This window comes from Lipotes vexillifer, unplaced genomic scaffold (assembly GCF_000442215.2).
Source record: "Lipotes vexillifer unplaced genomic scaffold, Lipotes_vexillifer_v1.1 scaffold1725, whole genome shotgun sequence".
In the NCBI taxonomy this organism is placed as follows: Eukaryota; Metazoa; Chordata; class Mammalia; order Artiodactyla; family Lipotidae; genus Lipotes; species Lipotes vexillifer.
This window is the reverse complement of record NW_006771840.1, coordinates 274,580-293,038: the sequence shown is the minus strand read 5'-3', so window position 1 is coordinate 293,038 and position 18,459 is coordinate 274,580. Positions and strand designations below refer to the sequence as shown.

The following is an 18,459-nucleotide window of genomic DNA, read 5'->3' as shown; positions in this document are numbered from 1 at the left end:
TTAATAAATGCCACATTAAAAATCTAGCTTTAACCTTAATTGTTTAAAAGTTACCCAAGGAAGATTATAATAAAAAATATTAATCCACAGTTACCTTTTTAATGAGGTGAGGCTCTAATCCATTCTCTTTCACAGACTTGCATAGGGCGAATAAAGCCTGTTTTTCACATACAGGGCTATAGTATAACACCACAGCTATCATCATCAGGAAAATGGCCTTTCTATTACAAAGCTCATCCAAAATTTCAGAGTTTTCAGCTCTGTGGGACTTCGGAATAATTTTAAAAACAATATGCAATATTTAAATATTCCAAATAAACCAACCAGACTAAAACCAGAGTATACCACGACAACATCTAAGCAGCCCGTAAACAGTTTTAAATCCTATAGTGATGGAGCTAAGAAGAGACATTATGAGAAAAGACCACAGTTTCTACAGAGGGAAAGACTGCTTTTGATAAGATCTCATAGAAAGAATTGCCAAACATTTCAGTGGGTATAAAGCACTTTAAAGAAAAAAAAAAGAGAAAGAAAGAAATTGCAGGAAAGTGAGAGACTAAAAGCTCTTCAACTACCAAGTACTACCTCCTAAGATGTTTACCATTATAACTTAATATATAGCTCTTTATTCTTTAAAAATATTATCATATATATTACTAAAAAAACCAATAAAGTCATGCAACTAGATAGAATGACATATGCTTCTAGTTTACCAACCAATCATTTTTCCAACAGACATGTACATTTTTTGACTTGCTATACTTGGTAGAAGTTTCATTTGGAAAAAACTGCCAGTCACTGATCCTATTGCTATTTTTGGTACAAAAAAAGTAAGGACCGGGCTTCCCTGGTGGCGCAGTGGTTGAGAGTCCGCCTGCCGATGCAGGGGACACGGGTTCGTGCCCTGGTCCGGGAAGATCCCACATGCCGCAGAGCGGCTGGGCCTGTGAGACATGGCTGCCGAGCCTGCGTGTCTGGAGCCTATGCTCCGCAATGGGAGAGGCCACAGCAGTGAGAGGCCCACGTACCGCAAAAAAAAAAAAAAGTAAAAAAAAAGTAAGGACCTAATTCCTTTACTAAATGGCAATCACTGACATGTTTGAAAATAGCTATGAGGTTCCCAGTAAGTCAACTCCTTTACCTATTCCTTATAAAAGACAGATCTACAGACTCTCTAACATTCAGACTCTCTAACATTCTAGCAATAGTTAAAAATTCAGTTTTACTGGGAACTAAACCCAACATGCTATGCAAGAGGGAGGAGATATGGGGATACATGTATATGCATAGCTGATTCACTTTGTTATGCAGCAGAAACTAACACACCATTGTAAAGCAATTATACTCCAATAAAGATGTTTAAAAAAATGAATAGAAGATTCAAGTTCTTTCTATAAACTTGTTCATTACAGTCTGCTTCTATTAATGACATCTAAGACAGAATTTGCTTTTGTCATGTTTTTGAATGTTGATTCATATTATGCTCTCATGATGTAAAACTTCTTAGATCTTTCTCCAAATTAATTGCTGTCAGGTCAGTATTCTCCATTTTTGCACATGACAGGCTGATTTTAAAATATATAATATGTTATTTCTAGTAAATTTTAAATGAGAATTATTTACACTCATTTTTCCAATCTATTGAAACCTTTTTCTAAATTCACATTCTTTCATGCAACTTTCCTTTTCAGTTTGGTGCTGTTACAGAATATATTACAGAATATATAGTCGACTAACTGCTTCACACACTTTTAATACACATATCAAGGCATAGATAAATGAATAAATTCTACCACTAAGACAATTTTTGCCATTTTAAGAAAAATATTATTCTACAGAAAAATATGAAAATCATAAGGTTCATTAAGGAGCATAAAGATAATTTGATCTTCCCAATTAGAACATTTTTTCCTCAATCCATTTCTTCCTATTGTCACCTGTTCTGTGAATTAGCTTTTAATCAGATCTTACCAAAAAATAGTTTTTAATTAAAACATAAGCCATTTATACTCCTATAAAAACTCAGTAAATTCTGTTTTTCCTAGAAAAATGCTGCATATAAGTTGAACCAAAAGAAACTCATTATTCAACCAATTCTGACCTATAAATAAAGTAATTTCAATAAATTCATATAGCTGTTGTAGTCTAAATTTATATTGTGAACTACTGGATATATACTATCTTAGGCCAAACTTGGTAAAGTAATATGTGGCATATTTATATAAAGCATATGATAAAAGCAAATAAGCATTACTAAAATTACCACTTCTCTCATTCCTTCCTGAGCTTTCAAGTATGAATTTTCAAATGCTGCTTGCTGAAGCTTCAAAGGAAGTGCTTTCAATAATGTGGAAGGACCTCCTTTTTTCATATGCTGAAATAATCTTAAAAAAAAAAAAAAAAGCAAAAAGTAAAATATAAACCATACTTTCCAAAGCATATTTACAGGGCAAAAATAAATCACTCTGTGAGACATACTAACATATTAGATTTTCTTTCAAAAGACCAAGGAAATGTGAGTCTATTTAAAGAGGTTCAAATCTACTGCTTAATATTAGGGTCTTTACCATATACTCCATTTTCTCCTAGAACTGAAAAGGGTCTCAACAGACCTTTTAGATTATTGCCCAAACCTGAATATCCCTGAACTCTAACTAACCAGAAAAGAAAAATTGTCCTCTGGTCAAATACCAATTAGAAGCAGCCACAGACTCTTACATCAACCTGCTCTAATATTTAATCACAACTTAAAAGTGGATAGCTTTACTGTCTTGATATTCCATTACAAAAATTTTATGTGATAGAGAAAAGCTGATCAGTGCTTTTTGCATAATGTACCATCATATTTAAGGACAACTCTTTAACCAATTTTGTCCTTTATCCTTTTTTACTAATCAAAACTTATGAAAGTATCAACTTTTTTGGTGTTCCTCTGACTCCTTCAGTTTCTCTAATCTCTCTTAAATAGCCTAATATTAGATATCTAACAAGTAAACAACCAATAAATAAATGCTATGCTCATGTCACTCATGAATTTATGCATTTTTGAATCTTAAGAGATTTTTTTTAATACCACCACTACCTTGCTTTATTATATTCAACTTATGATCCTCTGTAACCCCAGATCTTTAACTTTAGTATATATTTTCTATCTTTTTTAAGGACTTGAAGTAAGCACACATTCATTAGCAAACCTTACAAAGCTCTATGGTTTTTATTAAAAACAGTCCTAAGCCTGAGCAGTCAGACACGACTGACTTATGAAAACATTGTTGTCAGAAACTAACACACCATTGTAAAGCAATTATACTCCAATAAAGATGTTAAAAAAAAATTATTGTCAGCATATCCAAATTTTGGACACATCTAAAACATGTATTTATGTGACTGCTGGGCAAGTTCTTTATAGCATTCTTTAATTATTGGTCACTTACACTTGAACAGTAAAATTACTTAAATGATTTTCAGCTTTGATGTTTTTAAAGCATAATGTAATATTTTTTCAAATGTTCATTGATTTTACAAATTATTAAACAACTGGCACATTCCAAGTATTATTCTAGGTACTAAATATACAAGAAAAGAGAAAAATCAATGCCCTCTAGGAGCTTATATCCTAGGTAAATGTACTAAAATACAATGATTTCAACTGGTGATAAATGCTACAGAGAAAAATAAAGCAGAGAGGCGCTTTATTTACAGGAGTGTGAGGTAGGAAAGGCAGAGGTAGGTTATAATTTAGAGCTTTAAAATCAAGTTGATAACCTGATAAACATGCAGTTGTTGAAAAATTAATATTTGCTTCTTCAGGTACTCAAACATAAAACACATCACTGTGAGAGAAACACTCCAATGTCTAACTCTATGTTCACTTGAATAAATATGATTGTAATTAGCACAATGTAAAATGTGCTAATTTTCATTTTACAAACTCATATAAAATCTCAGTAATATCCAAACATCCTTTTTCTCTTGTAAATGGGAGTAGACACACCTCATTCAACTCAACCACTTACTAGCTGTATGGCACTGAGCAAATTACTTTATCTGTCTAAGCCACAGAGTTTTCATTAATAAATTGGAGAAAATAATAGTATCAAAGTGATACAGTTGTCAGAATTAAGAGAAAACATAAATGCCAGGCATACAATATATGTTCAGTAAACGTTAACTATTTTTAATATCACAACTAGTGAACTATGACTGTCCTACACATTGAATTGCTATCTGCAGCACTCCAGACACTTCATGAATACTTGACCCATTACCTATTGATTGACTGTGCAGCCAACATACAAACTTGGTGATGATTATCATCAAGAAACTGTGGAAATACTTCATTTACAGGAAAGTCTTTTCCCATTACATTCAGAATAGCCCATTTTGAATAAGGATCAGCCTATGAGAAAAGAACAACTGAGGTTAAATGTGGAATACTAAGAGAAAAATCACCCATTAACAAACAGAAACAAAGACTGCTTTAAAAATGTCAATGGAGACCATACTAATAACTGAAGTAGAATAACTCACCTCAAGCAAAGTTTTAAGGCATTTTACTAGTGCCATTCTTACAGAGAATGTGCATTTTCCCTCCTTTGTTAAGTGCCTGAAATAAAGTATGTGTCTTAATATCAAGTAATTATTTCAATAAAAGCACAGTAAAAAAAAAAAATCACTGGACATTAAGGTTATTCTAGGCTGCTTCCAAAATTTCTTTCCATGCTAAATTTAATTCTCACTATGTGGCATATGCCAATATTCTCACCTTCCAAAACTTCCAGCTAAAATAAATTGGTTTGAAAAGGAGTTCATTTTAATGTATGTTATTTGTGTCACATGATTATGCCTCATTTTGGGGCTATCCCACTTTAGTTAACCATGTTATTGAAAACTTGCTTTAAAAGGAAAACATTTTTAAAGTTGTTGTGTTGTTATATCAAAGACTTAAAAATGACATTCTATACTGACTCAGAAGTCCTTGCCCACCAAATGGTAGGAGGGCTCTAAATTACATATATGTGCTCCTCTATAGGTGTCTTGGTATTATTTCACACTATGACTATATGCATGAAATAACGAGAGAATGACAAGGCCAATCTGTCCACTTTAGGAATATAAACTACTCGATTTAGACTTGTTGCACTTTGCTTTATTTATCATATATGTCAAACTATTAAGAGATTCAAAATTCGCAGGGAAATACATTAAAACCACTTTAGGAAGCCAAGTCTTAAGTAGAAAACAATTCAGCTCTTTAAGCAATTAAGGAGGGAAACACAAATTACATGTCACTATTGTTAAAAGATGTATATAGTTACATTCGAGGATTAGAAGAAATCACTAATGTAGAAATGCAAAGTTTGCATTTGTATGCAGAAGTGGCAAAAGAAAAGTAACTCCACAAAATGTCTATACCCACCAAAATGCTTCAATCACTGTTAGAAACTGTCCCTGAGCATCCCTTGTGTTCTCAGCATCCATATTTCCTTGACATAGGTTCGTCACTATGTGAAGGACATGGTTTAAAATGGTTTTACAAACATCTTGGTCACGGCGATACAAAGAACACACATTGCTGTGATGGAAAAAAGTTTAACTTTATCAGCATAACAGAACACACTAGTTTAATTTACAAATTTAGAGTGAATATTTTATATGGTTTTAATGTCTTACGATAGTGGTTTTAGAAGTTCAACAACATCTTCCATTGGCAAGGGATGTTCTTCTCCAGGAAGGTCCTTTAAAAGCACTAGATACTAAGATAGTTGGGTGGGGGAAATTAGTTGTTTTTTTTTTCATATATCATTTATTTAAATAAGTACATATATGTAACCATAAATTCATATATAAACACGTGTGCATACACACACACACACACACACACACACGAGCAGTGAATTTTTATGAAGCAATATAATTTTAAAAAAGGGGGAGGTGGGGGTGTTTTGAAGTCAAACAGAGCTGGATTCAAATCCCTGCACCATAACCTGTTACTACTTGAGTGGTTTAAAAACTTGCCTTGTCATCTGAGTCTTTGTACTCCCAGCTTTAAAATGAGGATATAGCACTTACCTGGCCAGATTACTGTGAAGATTAAAGGAAATGAATGTAAAGGTCTAGCATTTATTGTAGGAATTCAGTAAGTGACAGTTGTTATCACTGTTGGAGTTAAGTGCCTGAGCAAGAGTCTGAAACTATATTATGTCACCACCCTCCGAAAACAATGCTTGGGGATAACTTCAATGGTTAAACACTATTCTATTAATGAATTTTGGAAAGCAGAGATAATTATGGGCAGTGAGGAACCCAAATACCCTAACTTATCTTCCTATAAGGCAACCTTGTAAGGCTCTCTATGGAACGATGGATATAAAGGGCTACTCAGCAACTACCGGTTGTTATAACTGGTAGTTATAACGAGGCAGCCAGTTTCTGACATAATTTTCTAGCTGTATTAAGAATCAGAAGGCATTTTTTTCCTATCATCTATATGTAGAAAATTGTTTCTTACTCCTTCTGATACTATAAAAGAATATTAAATTGGACCATTTTAAATATTTGCCATGAGAGTCATGTGTGATGTTACTAAGTGTCTTGAAGTGACTTTGAACATCAAAGCCTCAAGAAAAGCATACAGCCCTTCCCACTGGTTGGGGCTAGAGACCTGACTAGAGTGTTTGTCAGGGTTGAAACCAGGGAATCAAACAGGGCTCAAATAAGCATATTTGCCAGGGCTAGGGGATCAACCAGAACGTTCACCACAGCTAGAACAAGACAAGGAATTCTACCAGGGACTCAACCTGAATGTTTCCAAGAGGTTCTAATTAGGGAATAACTTGGCATGTTTCCCAGGGCTGGGGAAATCACTTGCCATGTTTGCCAATTTGCTGGGACTAAGATATGACCATGGACTCATCCAGGATATTTGCTGAGACAGGAGCTCTCCCCACATGTTCACCAGCACTGGGGCTAAGGGTATGGCCCACATGGTTGGGAGATAAGTTACATATAATAATATTGAGTAAACAAGTAAATGCACTGAGGTTAAGTGGGAAGCCTGGTTTCTTACTGTTGGGAAAGGGAGCTACAAATATGGACAAAGAAAATAAATCCTATGATGTTAGATTGGAATTGGAGATATCTATCAGTAGATGAGTAAAGTGATGAGAGAAGGGAAGGAGAGAGATTACTTTTGTTAAGTCTAAATCTAATCATGAGGAAACATGAGATAAACTCAAAGTGATGGATTCCATACAGCAAGTGGCTGTACTATTCAAAAATACGAAGGTCGTGAAAGATAAGGAAAGACAAAGGAACTCTTCCACACTGAAAAAAACTGAACAGACCTGACAAGTAAATGCAATGATACAATGTTAATTTCCTGATGATTATACTATGGTTATATAGGAGAGTATCATTGTTTTTAGGAAATACACACTGAAGTAAAGGGGCATCACGTCTGAATATTTAATCTCGAAATGGTTCAGAAAAAAAATGTGTGCTTGTGTGTGTTTGTGTGTGTGTAGTGTGCAAAGAGAGAGAATGATAAGTCAAATGTGGTAAAATGTTAACTACAGAGGCTTATGAAGGAAATATGGGAGTTCTGTAGTATCTTAACTTTACAGTCACTTTGAAATTACATTTAAAAATTTTAAAGCATATAAACCAAGGTCAAGGCAAGATTCAGACTTCAACAACAATGTTATGTGAGTATTATTTTTACATTCAGTCTGTGGCTCTTGGCCTAGTTTAAAATAATAATAATTACACCCAAAGAGAATAAATCTATCCAAAGTCCATCCAAGTTTTAATGTTTCAGTATCCACTTAAATTTTTTTCACAGTATATTAGAAGAAAAGTGTATTTTATAACTAGTCTCAGATTCATTTCTCAAGGAAGCAATTTCAAGTCTTCAAAGGTACTATATGATTCTAATATGTTAGTCCATTACATTTAGCTAGCAACATCAGACACAACTGAAGCACTTCTTCACTGAACTCACCATGTGTAGATGGAGAGATTTGGTAAGGTCTAGCATGCTAGAATCAATTAACATTAACAATTTCCTTCGAATATCAGCTGCTCTAAATGATACAGTATTGGTCTGAGCAGTGGTTACACACATACACAAGAACTTGAGCATGTCTAAAAAAAGTAGATCTTGCTTTGACAGATGTTCTTCAGCTAAAGGATTCATGGCACCTAAAAATAAAAAGAACTTATTAAGACTAACAGAGGTGTACAACAAATACATACATTGAACATTAACACAAATATCTTCTCCTTGAACAACAACAAAGAGATAAAAATATATGGAAAGCAAAATTATGATGAAATTGATTACACACTAAAAGCTTCAAAATTCTTCATAAAAGGTTACCCTAGGATTCTGTCATCAATAAATAATCTATGGAAAACTCTATATAGACAAATATTCACTGCAATACTGTTAGAAAGGAATCTAAATGTCTGACAATAAAAAAGTGGTCCAGTGGTTAAGAATCCACCTTCCAATTCAGGGGAAGCCAGTTCGATCCCTGGTCGGGGAACTAAGATCCCACATGCCATGGGGCAACTAAGCCCACACACCTCAACTAGAGAGCCCATGTGCCGCAAACTACAGAGCCCACATGCTCTGAAGCCCACACGTCAAAACTACAGAGCCCACACACTCTGGAGCTCTTGCATAACTAGAGAGAAGCCCAGGTGGTGCAACAAAGAGCCCACACTATGGGGCTTCCCTGGTAGCGCAGTGGTTGAGAGTCTGCCTGCCGATGCAGGGAACGTGGGTTCGTGCCCCGGTCTGGGAGGATCCCATATGCCGCAGAGCGGCTGGGCCCGTGAGCCATGGCCGCTGAGCCTGCGCGTCCGGAGCCTGTGCTCTGCAATGGGAGAGGCCACAGCAGGAGCCTGTGCTCTGCAAGGGGAGAGACCACAACAGTGAGAGGCCCCCTACCGCCAAAAAAAAAAAAAAAAAGCCCACACCACAATGAAAGATCCCGTATGCCGCAACAAAGATCCCGCGTGCTGCAACTATGACCCACCCCAGCCAAAAAATAAAAAATAAATAAGTTAAAAAAAAAAGTGCTCTAGTAAATTATGGTATGTATGTTAATTGGGATATTATAGAGCCATTAAAAAGTATGATTATCAATAGCACAAGTACCCAAATGAAAAAAATGCTTACAGTTAATGTTAAAAGAAAACACACAAGGTATAAAAAGGCATTTGAATGTTGATGCTGATTATAATTTTGAAAGGGTCTATGTAGAATAACAGAAAAAGGTAAACAATGATGGCATTATGGGTGCTCTTGCACTATCCTGCTTTCTATTTTCCAAATAACCTATATGTTTTTATTTATTTAATAATTATTTTAAATTCCCCCATGAAGAATAAAATAGGAAACTAATAAATTCAATTAAAAATCAGGGAATTCTAAAATGTATAGAGATGAACAATCCCAGTAGACTATACAAAAAGGAAATAAAATGAGCATAAAGTTAGTATCTATGAGGCCTTTCATAATACCAAATCAATGTAAAGAGGTAAAAAAAAAATCCCATGCAGTAAAAATATATTTACCAATAGTAATTTGGCTCTCTCCAGATTCATTTGCATCAATAACACTACTAGCAGGGTAATCATTAAATAGATTCATGGATGACTGATCCTCCATCTCCATTAGATTTTCATCAGTACCATCTTCCACTGATTGTACTTCTCCAAAGTCAAATGGCTTTTTGATAATGGATACCTTCAAATCAGAGAAAGAAAGACGTTCCAAGTTGGCTTCTTTCAGAAGCATGCTGTCGTTAAAACTGACCTAATCAAACAATTCAAGATTCAAGTGTATGAAACCCTGCAGTATTATTTCTATTAAATGTCCTGCAACAGGAAAACAGATATATAAACTGTATTGTCTACACAGCAGAATAATACACAATCTTTACAAATGATTTCTTATATTAAGAAGTTTCATACTACCCCAAATTGATGAGGGTGTAGGTAAAATTATAAATTGGTAAGACTATTTTGGAGGACAATAACATTATCCATCAAAAAGTAAAATTTACATTCCTTTTGAACAAGCAATTTCACTTCTAGAATTTATCCTACATCCTTCATAGGCACAAATAGAAGGAGATGAAAGTATAAGAAATTTACTGAAGAACTCTTTGTAAAAAAAAAAAAACCATTTAAAATTTTAATTAAGATTAGTTGGGTTAAAATACATATATACTATTCCCATATATAATGAAATACCATGGTACTGCCCCCCCAAAAAAGTATACATAGGTATACCCCTATGTAGTAGTAACATGGAAAAATGACCAAGATTTATTATTAAATGAAAACACTCAAGTTACAGAATATTCTTTCACTCATTAAATATTTGAATATCTACTATGTGCCAGGCACTGTTCCAGACAAAAACGTATGTAAGCCCATTTATATGGAAAAAGAAATATAAATATCAAGATAAGAGTATGTTGCTTGTCTGGCAAGGTTTTTGTTTTTATTTTTAAGAATAGAGAATTATTTTGAATTTTGGTACAATGTCATACAGAATAAGGTACTGAGTCCAGATGATTAGTTCCCAATCACTTGGTCTATTATTATTTATTGAGAAATTAACAGCCAAGCACTATGCTAGGTATTGATATTAAGAAGCAATCAAATACATTCCCCCCTGCAAACGAAATAACTTTATTTAATTTCCACATTTTAAAAACATAACATACCATATTCTGTGAGATGCATCCCTTTTCAAGAGAGATTTCAAAGTTATAAAAAGCATCTTAGAATCAATGAAATATGGTAGTAAAATAGGAAGCATACTTACTAAACTTGTACAAATATCTGCAATATCATTCATTAGCTTTGATGTTAATAATCGTAGGAAGAAGCCAGATGCAATCTTATTTGGACTGTGCTGTAATTAAGACAAACAAAACACCAAGCAAACAAAGAAATAAAAACAATTATTCTTTGCAGATAATATTTTCTCTATCTTGAATGAAATGCAGATTTTATTTTACACTGGAAATTATCAGAATAAGCATGGATAAAGAGTTTACTATTAGGAGCAAGATATGAATTGCTTCAAAAATACAAACCTCTTTTCTTAAAGTAATAATAACTATAGCAAACATCTTTCATTGAGCATAAATAACATTAAGTAAAATACCAGCTACCGCCCCTAAACATAAGCAAGCAATAATCATAGCTTAGAGTTTATTCATCCACTCTCTCCTTCCCCACTTATACCAAAACACAAAAAAACACATTAAAAAACCAAAAATACATGCTGATAATACTGATATATGGCCATGTACTAAACATTATCTTTAAAAAGTGTTTCTTGTTATTATTAATACTCTGGTTTGGCTCAGCTACCCCTCAGGCCTGCTCCAAATCAAAACAAAGATTACACACAGTAGCACCCTTTCTACCAAATGTTATGTAAGACTACCTGGGCAAAAGAGAGTAATGTATGTGCTAGAACTGTTTATCTTTGCAGTGCCCACTAGCCCTCGTGTACTGGTATGCACATCACATACTTAGTAGTCAACAAGTATTTACTAAATAAATGAAAACACACTGGCAATAAAAGAGTCACCAATCAGTTGTATATTAAAGGGGTAAAATAATCTCAGAAATTTTCCTGAGAAGGTTAGTTTCATGAGAAACTCATATTACCTGTTGCTTTTTTCCTCTGGATACTACTTTAATTTACCAATTTAATTTAAAATCAGTGTATCAACTTATGAATGGACCCAAAAAATAGTAACATCACCAACCAGTTATCATCCTCCTAGGTAGGCTATGCTGTCAAGTAGGAACATCTTACCTTGATACAGTTATGTAAGCAACATGTACATAGGTGCATCATATTTCTCAGTGAAACAATTCTAGATTCTTCATTTGTCTTATTTTTAAACAAAGTGATACTTTCTCCTGCATACTGCATTAGAGACTATTAAAAAAAAGGAGGAAAAATCCAAATTTCAGTTAAAATCATAGCTGATTGCTTTTTTGTTTTACTTAAGAAGTAGAAGTGATCATTTTAAGAAGTTATACTTGGTTATAAAATCTAATTGAAAATGAACAAATTTTTAAAAACAACAAACCTTATACCCTGTTATCCTTACAAATCACACAACTGACAGAATAAGCACCCAGAGATAAAAGTCAGTTTCATGGTTAGAGCCTACTGGATTAACACTCCTGGTTAAGAATTCTTTAGGATAACTGATCCAGGAAAAAATTTTTAAAGTACAGATAAACACCAGTACTTTTGTTAATGAGATTAAATTTTAATGTGATATAATTTCAATTACTGTATTTATAGTTGGCTTAAAATAATTTCAAATTTAAGGAAGGAGATACAATATCATTTCTTCTCAGACTGCATAAATGAAAAAGAAAGAGCTAACCTACATAAAAATTTGTTTTCCAAACAAATATACCAGTTTTCCCAGGAATATATTTCATTCAAATTAATCCAAAACATTATTGACATAAATCTTCCTACCTTGGCTTTCTGGAATAATTCTGATTTGTATGCTTCCTCTTCAGCTATTACACCCACGTAACAATAGCAGCCGAGAACACCCACCAAAAGACTTGAACACCGAACAAGCATTTCTGAATTTGAAGTCTTAAAGTAAAACCCAAATAAAAAATTTTTATATTTTGTAAATCACTTCGAGTACTATTAACTTTTGTAAGAGCAAATTTTATGTACATATTAAAAAACAAAAGTTCAGTTAATTGAATTAATAGTGGCATAATTCTGATCATCTCTAAAACCATCTGAGGGATCCCTGCAGAGTTGATAACCAGGGTTCTCAGGAAAAACAGAAGTAGTATGTCCTAATGGCCAAGTAATATATCTCTTCTTAAAGTGGCTTAATGTACTGCACACACAAGCCCTTAAATATGAGGTAAGGAGGAAAGAAAGAAAAAAAACTGATAGGCAAATAAATGTCTGTAACTCTTAGAACATGATAGAAGTTAGATTCATAATAAGAGACATTAAAATGACATTTTGAGCTTCTAAGAGATAAGAACCTTGATTTATTCAGCTTTTTAGACTCCACAGACTAGCACAAGGCATTTTTGCCAGTAGATACTGCTTAACCAATTTTATAGAATTATGTAAGAATGTGCAAAGGTTACACAGAAAAATAAAATTTTCAGATTTTTCTGTTCCTATATCATAGGAAATGTCATTTTAGGGGAAAACACGGAAGATCTCATTACTTTGTAATGAAAATGGTTACAACTATAATCCAGAAGTAAGTCAGTAATTAGGGGCAAGATAGAGCAAACAGGCACACTGTCTCTTGTCTGGCTCTTTGTATCATTAATTATGGCTACTGAATCAACCCCTTTGAGTAGCTTGTAGGTTTTATTTTAGTCAACAAATATTTTATCATTTATCATATAACTAAGCACTGCAGAAGATACAAAGATTAATAAAAATTATATATGCCCTTTAATGAGCTTCTAGCATAGTTTAAGAGATATTTGTGTATATGGTACAAAGAAGATGCTAAGTGTCATTTAAAAATAGAAATATTAAGTACTATTAAAATTAAAAGATGTACGGCTGAGATTATCTAAGAAAGGCTTTAGCAAGGATTTTGACATATGGATTATCTGAACACATAGAAATGGGTAGAAAGACACAGGAGTTTTGGCAAGAGAACAGCACACACGAAGAGAATTTGTGATTTTAAGAGGACAAAGGAAATGATATGTGAGACATTACTAAAGGACCTCTAAAATATGGGTGACTGCTAGTTCATTTATTAATGACTTCTCCCTCTTCAAGTGCAACCAAAATCTATTAGATCAGTTTATATTATGTCATTTTCTGTTATTGTAATATTTCCCTCCTCTGTATTGAGGTTCTTTTTCATCAAACAATCACTATGCTCAAAACCTTTATTACTACTCATCAACTCACACAAAGAATTCTACTTCTTTAATGTCTATGAGAATTCCTGGTAAAAGAAAATAGTCAAATTGTTTTTCTTCAGTTTTCCTTTTTTTCTTGCTAAATTTTCCCTATATATAGCCATGTGCTACTACTTTGCTTTTAAAATTAAGCTTCCTAACAGTCTACAAAAGTAGAATCAAATATAGGCTTTAGTTTGTTTTGAAAAATCTCACCTCAGATGAGTAATTATTTAGAAGCTGTTCTGACAATCCCAGAAGATAGCGATCCAGTGATTGCTTGAGATTTTGGTGGACAGAAAAGCCTACACTGGATTGGTGCTTTTCTGTAGTATGTTCTTTCACAATGGTTAAAAAATCCATCTTGTCAAAAGTTGTCTGAAGAAATAGTTCTTCAACTTCTGAGAATGAAGGTTCTTCTGTATCTTTTTGGTGTTGCTCACTTCAAAGAAATAAGATTCTTAATTTGTAAAATCAAATTATCTATTATTTCACCTTCATACAGCAGCAATCTATTACAAATAAAAACATTAACAGCATCTATATTATTCAAAGACTGCTTATACAATTAGTGAATTATTCTTTTAAATGCTTCTCTTCTTTGGATTTTGATAATTACTTGTATAGAATTTCATTATTCAGTAGCAAATTTTACTAATAAACAAAAAAAAAGTTACAGTTTCAAAGGCAAATTCAGAAAGTATTAAAAAAATATTAACAACAGATATAAACACTAAGAATAACATTATCTGAAAACAGTTCCCTTTTTTCACCTTTGTTTTCTCCAAAATGTAGATCTTTTTTCATCTTATGCCCTCTGGAGGAAGAATAGGAATCTTCATGCCAGTGAATCATTTTCAGTCACAGTGATAAACATAAGCCTCTTGAGTCAATCAACTAAAATGAGGTTTTTAGATTTATTCTTGTTTCCCTTATCCTCAATTATCATTAGTTTTTAGCGAACAGTCAGATTTTATTTGACATATAAAAATGGGTCACATCTATAGAGAACTCATTTCCACATGATGTTTATGTTCTTAATATCCCATCATAAATATAAACTATAGGATATAAAGTATAATTATTGAATTAAAAGAAACTTTTCCCTTGCTAACAGTTATGAATTTTTTAATTGACCAATTCAGTTCATAATTTTTAAGATGTAGCTACTACTCTGCTAAAATTATTATCTTTGTTAATTAAAGCTGTATCTTAAAATAACACAGAACTCTATTAGATAACATACCATTCTGGCACACTTTGGAAAAAATTCATTGCAGCTTTACAGTTTTTCATAGTGAGACTCACAAGAATTTTCTCCAGGGCAAGATGAGGAAAATTACTATAAAGTAAAATAAAAATCTTTACTTAGAAGACCAAAAGCCATTTAAAGCATTCTCAAACTTAAACACCCAGGTTTAGCTATAAATATTGACCTCTAAAATTTGGATCCAAAATTAAAACTACTTTCATCTCTACTGAATTTCTTAACATCTGAAAACAGGTCTTAAAGAGAATACATTTCATGTTACTATCATTTTCAACACTTCCTAGAAGCAGGATCATACTGAATTTTTAAAGAGCATAAAAAATTATGAAATAAAAGTAGGTGGTGGTGCAGTGGTTAAGAATCCGCCTGCTTGGGCTTCCCTGGTGGCGCAGTGCTTGAGAGTCCGCCTGCCGATGCAGGAGACGCGGGTTCGTGCCCCGTTTCGGGAAGATCCCACATGCCGCGGAGCGGCTGGGCCCGTGAGCCATGGCCACTGAGCCTGCGCGTCCGGAGCCTGTGCTCCGCAAATGGGAGAGGCCACAACAGTGAGAGGCCCGCATAACGCAAGAAAAAAAAAAAAACACACTGCTAAATCACTAGCACGGGAAGAAAACATTTATAACCTACATGTACCATCACCATGTGTTTTGAATGAAAAGCCAAACACCTAATCTAATAAAAGATTGTATATTTATGTAAAAAGTCTTTTGATGATATAAACCAAAAAATTAAATCATATTAATTGTATGTTTAATCACTTTCATAGAAAAAAATTTCATTAATTAGAATGTCTTTCAGATTTCAAACTTAGATTGCTGTAAAATTGGAGATATGCACTCGTATTTTAAAAACATTTTACTCTGTGAGCTGATTCCTACTTGTCTCTGTGAATCTCCATATTCTGTTTTTCCCCTTGCATACTATATTTCAGCCACAAAGCGCTTCTCCATGTTTTTTTTCATCAAGCCAGGCTGTTTTTATATCTTCTTTTTCCCCTGTTACCATGAAGGTGGCTACTTATCGTTCAGACTGTAGTTTAATAATGTGACATATTCAGATACATCTTTTCTGACTGTCCATTCTAAAATAGCCACCCAGTCATTCTGTTTTGTTACCCTATTTTACTTTCCTACATGTCCTTTGTTACTGTCTGGTATTTTTCTTATTTATTGTCCATCTGCAAACCAGAACATAAACTCCATGAGAATGGGGACCTGATCTGACTTGTCCACTAATGGATTCCCTGCATCTAGAACCTGGTGACTAGTGCCTGGCACGTAGTAGGTGTTCATCAAATAAATAAATGAGAATATAACATGTTTAGAGCCAGGAAAAAAAAAAAAAACAGCCCCCCCCCTGCCAATGCAGGGGACATGGGTTCAAACCCTGGTCCGGGAAGATCCCATGTGCTGCAGAGCAACTAAGTTCGTGTGCCACAACTACTGAGCCTGCGCTCTAGAGCCCGCGAGCCACAACTACTAAGCCCACACGCCACAACTACTGAAGCCCACGTGCCCTAGAGCCCATGCGCTGCAAATACTGAAGCCTGCACACTCTACAGCCCGCAGACGACAACTACTGAAGCCCACGTGCCTAGAGCCTGTGCTCCACAAAGAGAAGCCACCGCAATGAGAAGCCCATGCACCACAACAAAGAGCAGCCCCTGCTCGCTGCAACTAGAGAAAGCCCACACGCAGCAACAAAGACCCAACACAGCCAAAAAATAAAAAATTTTTTAAAATAAAAATTTTTTTTTAAAAAGGCATTAAAGTAAAATCACTAGGATTCAGAGGTCTGTCCTCCAATCACTCAGTTCCATTTACTGACTGTGGAAAGGTTAAGTGGGCAAGCTGCTCGCATCCTAGTGCTTAAGTCCCATTTTGGCTTTTTCTCATTTCTTCCCCTCATTAAAATATTTCGCCTAGAAGATACTCTCATTATGATGCCAGGATATACATGAGTTGGATATATGTTCAGATGGACCTATTTACAGACGATCACAAAGGAACATATAAGTGCTCAAAGAACTATATACATATTTTTCATGCACATCCCCCTTATTCTCACTGTCTAGGCAGAGAGAGAAAACAAAGTAAAAGAACTTGGACAAAGATCCAGGCACAAAGATACAGAACACTATAAAAACAAAGGGACTGTTTAATCTCTAGGACTAATTCTGGGAAATCCTGTATGATCACTGTAAAATAAAGCCATCTAATATCAAACAAGAAATGGAGGGTACCTTACAAAACAAAACAAAAGCCAGCAGCATGCTAACTGAACTCAAATTACCTGTGAAGAATTGGAGGCAGCTGTGCACTGCCTTCAAAGTCATCCTCTAACTGACGGAATAAGAGCCATTTCATTATCAATTCCTTTAAAGAAAAATTTCTGTTTACATCATATATATTCTTCTCCATTCCTGTTTTTACTGTTTCTGGAACTACACAGATGGTCAGTGCCAAAGTCAAACAGCATACTGCAGAACTACAGCAAAACAAAGGACAATTAATATTAAAAGTAAGCTCTTTGCATAGAAAACAAACTTATGGTTATCAAAGGGGAAAGGAGGTGGGGGAGGGATAAATTAGGAGTTTGGGATTAGCAAATACAAACTATTATATGTAACTCAAAAACAGTCATGTACCACAATGTTCACTGCAGCTCTATTTACAATAGCCAGGACAAGGAAGCAACCTAAGTTTCCATTGACAGATGAATAGATAAAGAAGATGTGGCACTTATATACAATGGAATATTACTCAGCCATAAAAAGAAACAAACTGAGTTATTTGTAGTGAAGTGGATGGACCTAGAGTCTGTCATACAGAATGAAGTTAAGTCAGAAAGAGAAAAACAAATACCACATGCTAACATATATATGTGGAATCTAAAAAAAAAAAAGGTTATGAAGAACCTAGGAGCAGGACAGGAATAAAGACACAGACATAGAGAATGGACTTGAGGACACAGGGAGTGGGAAGGGTAAGCTGGGACGAAGTGAGAAAGAGGCATGGACTTATATATACTACCCAATGTAAAACAGATAGCTAGTGGGAAACAGCCACATAGCACACAGAGATCAGCTCCGTGCTTTGTGACCACCTGGAGGGGTGGATAGGGAGGGTGGGAGGGAGACGCAACAGGGAGGAGATATGGGGATATATGTATATATACAGCTGATTCACTTCGCTATAAAGCAGAGACTAACACACCACTGT

General features: G+C 34.4%; 1 protein-coding gene across 2 annotated transcripts in view; it reads right to left on the bottom strand.

The window, feature by feature from the left end:
• The window catches only part of ATM (ATM serine/threonine kinase), a 142,871-nt gene that overhangs the window by 85,475 nt on the left and 38,937 nt on the right, over nt 1-18,459 (bottom strand). For both annotated transcript variants that reach the window (XM_007447216.1, XM_007447215.1), the window contains exons 12-25: nt 17,531-17,725; nt 15,215-15,310; nt 14,185-14,410; nt 12,539-12,664; nt 11,855-11,980; nt 10,847-10,936; nt 9,586-9,757; nt 8,003-8,202; nt 5,674-5,756; nt 5,420-5,575; nt 4,531-4,606; nt 4,269-4,399; nt 2,264-2,384; nt 95-268 (exon numbers count right to left, since the gene is read on the bottom strand). In XM_007447216.1, the coding sequence (XP_007447278.1) occupies nt 95-268; nt 2,264-2,384; nt 4,269-4,399; nt 4,531-4,606; nt 5,420-5,575; nt 5,674-5,756; nt 8,003-8,202; nt 9,586-9,757; nt 10,847-10,936; nt 11,855-11,980; nt 12,539-12,664; nt 14,185-14,410; nt 15,215-15,310; nt 17,531-17,725 (1,972 nt within the window). The remainder of the gene's footprint in view (nt 1-94; nt 269-2,263; nt 2,385-4,268; nt 4,400-4,530; nt 4,607-5,419; nt 5,576-5,673; nt 5,757-8,002; nt 8,203-9,585; nt 9,758-10,846; nt 10,937-11,854; nt 11,981-12,538; nt 12,665-14,184; nt 14,411-15,214; nt 15,311-17,530; nt 17,726-18,459) is intronic.